Source organism: Gavialis gangeticus, unplaced genomic scaffold, assembly GCF_001723915.1.
Source record: "Gavialis gangeticus isolate Ggan-Ray unplaced genomic scaffold, GavGan_comp1, whole genome shotgun sequence".
NCBI lineage: Eukaryota > Metazoa > Chordata > Crocodylia > Gavialidae > Gavialis > Gavialis gangeticus.
Window position 1 is genome coordinate 51,519,635 of NW_017729029.1, and position 4,468 is coordinate 51,524,102.

Sequence of the window (4,468 nt, forward strand, 5' to 3'; positions counted from 1 at the left end):
GCACGTTCATGGGCATTTGATTCCCTGGGGGCAAGTAGCAGCAGCGCACCTTGGGCCACTGCTAGCTGTCCCTGGGAATGCCTGTGACATGCACCCTCTGGCATGTGGCAGGTTACCCTGGGTGGGGGAGGGGAGGCTGGGGCCAGCACTGGGCTGGCCCTAGCAGCCTTATCTGGGGGCCTGACAGGGCTGAAGCAGCAGCGATCCTGCTGTGCAGAGCCTGGCCAGCAGCCACGGCATAGCTGCAGCTGGCCAGACTCCCATTTTGAGTGGCGCACGCTGCCCCCACGTATACCTCTCCACTTTTTTCCCATGGGTTTTTTTTTGACCACTGGATATCCAGGGGTTGCCCCTACCCCTGCTGCTCCCTTGCAGTTAAGAGAACAACTGAACATACTGCACAGCTGCACGCTTCTGGACACGGCCCACATCTTTATCAGGGAAAGCTGAAATTTGTGCGATTTTCCCGATATGCTCCCGTTCTGGGTCGTGTGGAGTAACATACATATGAACAGGAGATCAACATTTAAACACTTTCTGTCTTCAAAACAAGGAGGCACGCACACATTATTATTCCAGGCTAGCATCAGCAACTGACTTTGAAACAATGGATTTTCCATATTCAGTTACAAAGATAACTACTCTTTTAAAATATTTTTATCTTTTGCTGAAGAGCATAGAAATCTTTGCTATATTATAAAACTTCAGTAAAGGGAACAGTGGGTCCCAAAATTCAAGAGTTAAAATTCTGGTATGAATAAAAATCTTCTCCAAGAGGCTGTAATTTTAGCTAGTATGGGCTATACTGTGACTATAATTACTCTCAGTAATCTGGATAGAAAGTACCTAAATTTATTTATACTCTGCTTAAATTAAGCTGAAGTTCAGGTAAGTTAGTTTGAGGAACTTAAGTATACCAAATACTGAAAAATTACATATTAGTTGGGACAGTAAGTTATATTGAAATCTCTTACGCTCCTCCCCATTGAGTGGTTCCTCCAACAGAAGACTATTCATACATTCCCAGTCCTTCAGGAGGTCTGTTGCACAGTCCCACATGCTATCCACAAGATACGCAGCATGCTCATGTAACTGAAGAAAACACCCCAGAAAACAACACAATTATATTCAGTCAACAGGACAGTTATCTATGAAAGTAGCTATACAACAATAAGCCTCCTTTGCCAGTACAGAACACACACATATTTTTAACTCTGTGACAGATGCATGCAGAGATACTGCTGAACAGAGTATTAAATGCAGTACTTTTAAAAGAAAAACACATTTTTATGCTAGCTTTTATTTTGTGTTTGACTCCAAAGTTGCTAAAACACCAACAGGGGCTGTCTGGAAAGAGTTTAAAGCAGCAGAATGCAAACTGTGAGACCAGTCTGTATTCAAACCGGTATGTGAGCACATACTGACTACGTCCCTAATTTTCCTGACTAAATCTGTACCTGAAAGTGCACCATTAACCCTTTTTCACTTACACAAGGCACTAACCACCTTCTAGAATAGACTAGATGCTTAATTCACTCTGTTGGGTTATTTTGTAATTTGTATCTTCTGTACTACATTACTTTTTTGTAGGTGACTTTTGATTTTATTTTGTTATAATAAATCTTTTATACAATATTAGCATGGTCCCCAAAGAGCAACTTTTAATTCATCCTGTTGTTGATGCTCTTATAGACAGAGAAATATTTCAGATACTGTTTCAGACTTCAGACTTGCTGTCTGCCTGGGCAAGCTGGTTTGTTGTACTCTACAGATCATTCAAAAGATGTGTTACGCTATACAGAATGAGTGTGTCATTTCCCAAAGAAACATGATATAAAGAAATTAATATGGGCATGCTTCAAGAAAGAATGAATCTCTCAAGTGACGTAGAAAAAGTATGAAATTCAACTTACTTCGCTTTCCAGAAAGAAAAACACTAATGTCTTGACAAGATTTGCATTTGGACCTTGTCTCCCCCTTCTTTTCAACATTCCATCATCTTCAGGATCTCTGCGACTGAAAAGCCTAAGAAAAAAATTGTTTTAAACCTATTCAATCCTTCATAACCATTGCCACAATCACTGTCGGACACGTAAGTGTCTGGATATGAAATGTTTAATGTTTTGTTGTGTGGACCTACGTTATATTAAGAAGGGGAGGATTTCTCAAATCAGCTACTTTCAGATTTGTTCTACATTTACTTCATTTTGATTTCACTGGGTCCTTTAGACAGATCCTAGGGCAACCACAACATTTTAAGAGAAAAAGATAGATAAGTATATATCTGCACACTTCATGAACAGGAACGAAGTCTCGCTTCCTTACTCATAAAACTGCCCTTTGCAGAACCCTCTGTAGAAGATAATAAGAAGCAATGAAGACAAAGACTGAAGTTCTGCTATCTACTTTTCTGAGATTAGCCTCCAATATAGCTTCTGAGTAAAATGTTTTGCAAAAGGTATTTTTCCTGGAACAAGCACCTAGCATTACAAACTAGTAATGAGGCTTTTGAAAAAGCATACCTTAAGTTCCAATTGGCAGCTCTGTAAGTTTTAAAAATGACTATTGAGTTCCTTTGTGGCATGGAATCCAAGTCGCAGGCTTTGGCAAATGCTCCTCTTCAAGCATTTGACTACTGCAGCTTTAAACATACGATTTATCCCTGACATTGTGTTTTGAATTTGGGCAAGTATCACAGGTCTTTGCCAGATTTAGGTCTAAGTCTTCATGGCACTGATTCTCCTGACCACAACATGTCCAATAGGTTAATCCATTTTTATGATCTCTGAAGCCAAACGGCTCAAATTTACAGAAAACTTAAGAGCGCATAACAGAAGTAACCTCTGCTTAGTTACTGCCTTGCAATAGTTCTACAAGTACATTAACAGAACACAGTGAAATTTTATCTTTATTTGTACGTATCGTGTGTGCACATCTTACTCTTCTATACCTGGCCTATACACTTGTCCATCCCAGCAAAGGCCACAACATAATATACATTATAGAGGAGCCAGAAGACAGCCCTCCCTCTCAGCTTGTTAAGGGCCCAAGTCAAATCCTCTTGCTTTACAGTATTACAAATTGGTGGATAGATATTTTATAGCCCCTTAAGTGGCTTCATTCAGAAAGGAGAAAAAATGGATGCCTACATGAGCAGGATAAAGCACAAGATGCGGCATATACATAATACCAAGACTACAGAGGGTCCTGCTATACATTCAAATTAAAAGTTGGACAGAAACCTGGTATAGAGTTGTTACACATTTTCAAGCCCTAACTTTATGGCTGGTTGGCTCTTTTTATAGCTGGATTGTCATTTTTATCATCTGATAAATTACTTGGCATGTGTGGCTAACCTAACTTTATTGCCTAATGAACTAGTCAATTAATAATATCCATAATGTAGCAAGGGCCAGAGAGAACTTTTAATCCAAATAAGACGGATGAGAGGTAAAGAAACCGATTCCTGGTACATCCAGAAAAAAAAAGTCTCTGCTCTCAGACATGATATAGTTTTCCTTATATTTAATAAACAAAAATCAGGGTGCAATGCACTGATTAGCATGATTTAGTTGGGACAGCCATAGCACAGGTGTAAAAACTATGAGAAAGGCCCTGAAGAAATCCTACAAGAGTAGGCTTTGCGTGTATGCTACATGATAAAAATAAGACATTTTATAAAAAGTGTTTTTAAAATTCTCTGGAATATTTCATATGGAGGTCTTTACAGCCTGAGGGCTCTAGTGTAGCAGAGTTCAGATAGCAGCTGTGACAGAGCTCGATTCTTCTGTGTTTAGTCAAAATGTCTTGTTTTGTTTGTTTTTTTAAATGTAGCTCTCATTACTACTGATCATTGCCATTTTATGAACAATGCAGTAACTCTAACAATGATACCATATTTTAAAACACAAGCATCTTGCACTGATACTTCTTTACTAAAACAATTTTCTGTTCCCAATTAAAAAGCAAAACAATATCCTTGATATTAATAAATGCTGAATACTGCCCTTAAAGAAAGGTGATCAACATAAAAGTTAACCATGTATTACACTTACTTTTTATAAAGAAATTCCCCAGCTGCTACTGCTACTGGTCGATGAGCTGAGTAAACTAGATGGTAGACATTTTCACAGTCTTCTGCCGTCAGAACTTCTTCACTACTCCTGGGAAGATAAAACAAAAACTTGCTAAGTCTAATAACAGAGCAGAAGAAAAAGGAGTCAAAGGAAACCTCAACATCTTTAAGTTATTGCCCAATATTTGATATACTACAAAGTCTGAGATCCAGTATGAGAGCTTAAAAAAAAAGAAAAGAACCTTGTATTTCTAGCTCCAGTAGAAGCAAGATTGGGTTGATGCTCTGACTAGAAGAAACACTGTTAAATACAAAAAATTGTTCAGGTACATGATGAATAAAAACAAACCTCTATCTTCTGCCTAAAATTATCTAATATTAAACCATCATTTT

The 4,468-nt window shown here is 38.4% G+C and overlaps 1 protein-coding gene across 1 annotated transcript in view; it reads right to left on the minus strand.

Annotated features, from left to right (window-relative positions):
- The window catches only part of STAG2 (stromal antigen 2), an 89,069-nt gene that overhangs the window by 41,889 nt on the left and 42,712 nt on the right, over positions 1 to 4,468 (minus strand). The window contains exons 12-14 of the mRNA XM_019521571.1: positions 4,056 to 4,163; positions 1,914 to 2,025; positions 975 to 1,092 (exon numbers count right to left, since the gene is read on the minus strand). Of these exons, the coding sequence (XP_019377116.1) occupies positions 975 to 1,092; positions 1,914 to 2,025; positions 4,056 to 4,163 (338 nt within the window). The remainder of the gene's footprint in view (positions 1 to 974; positions 1,093 to 1,913; positions 2,026 to 4,055; positions 4,164 to 4,468) is intronic.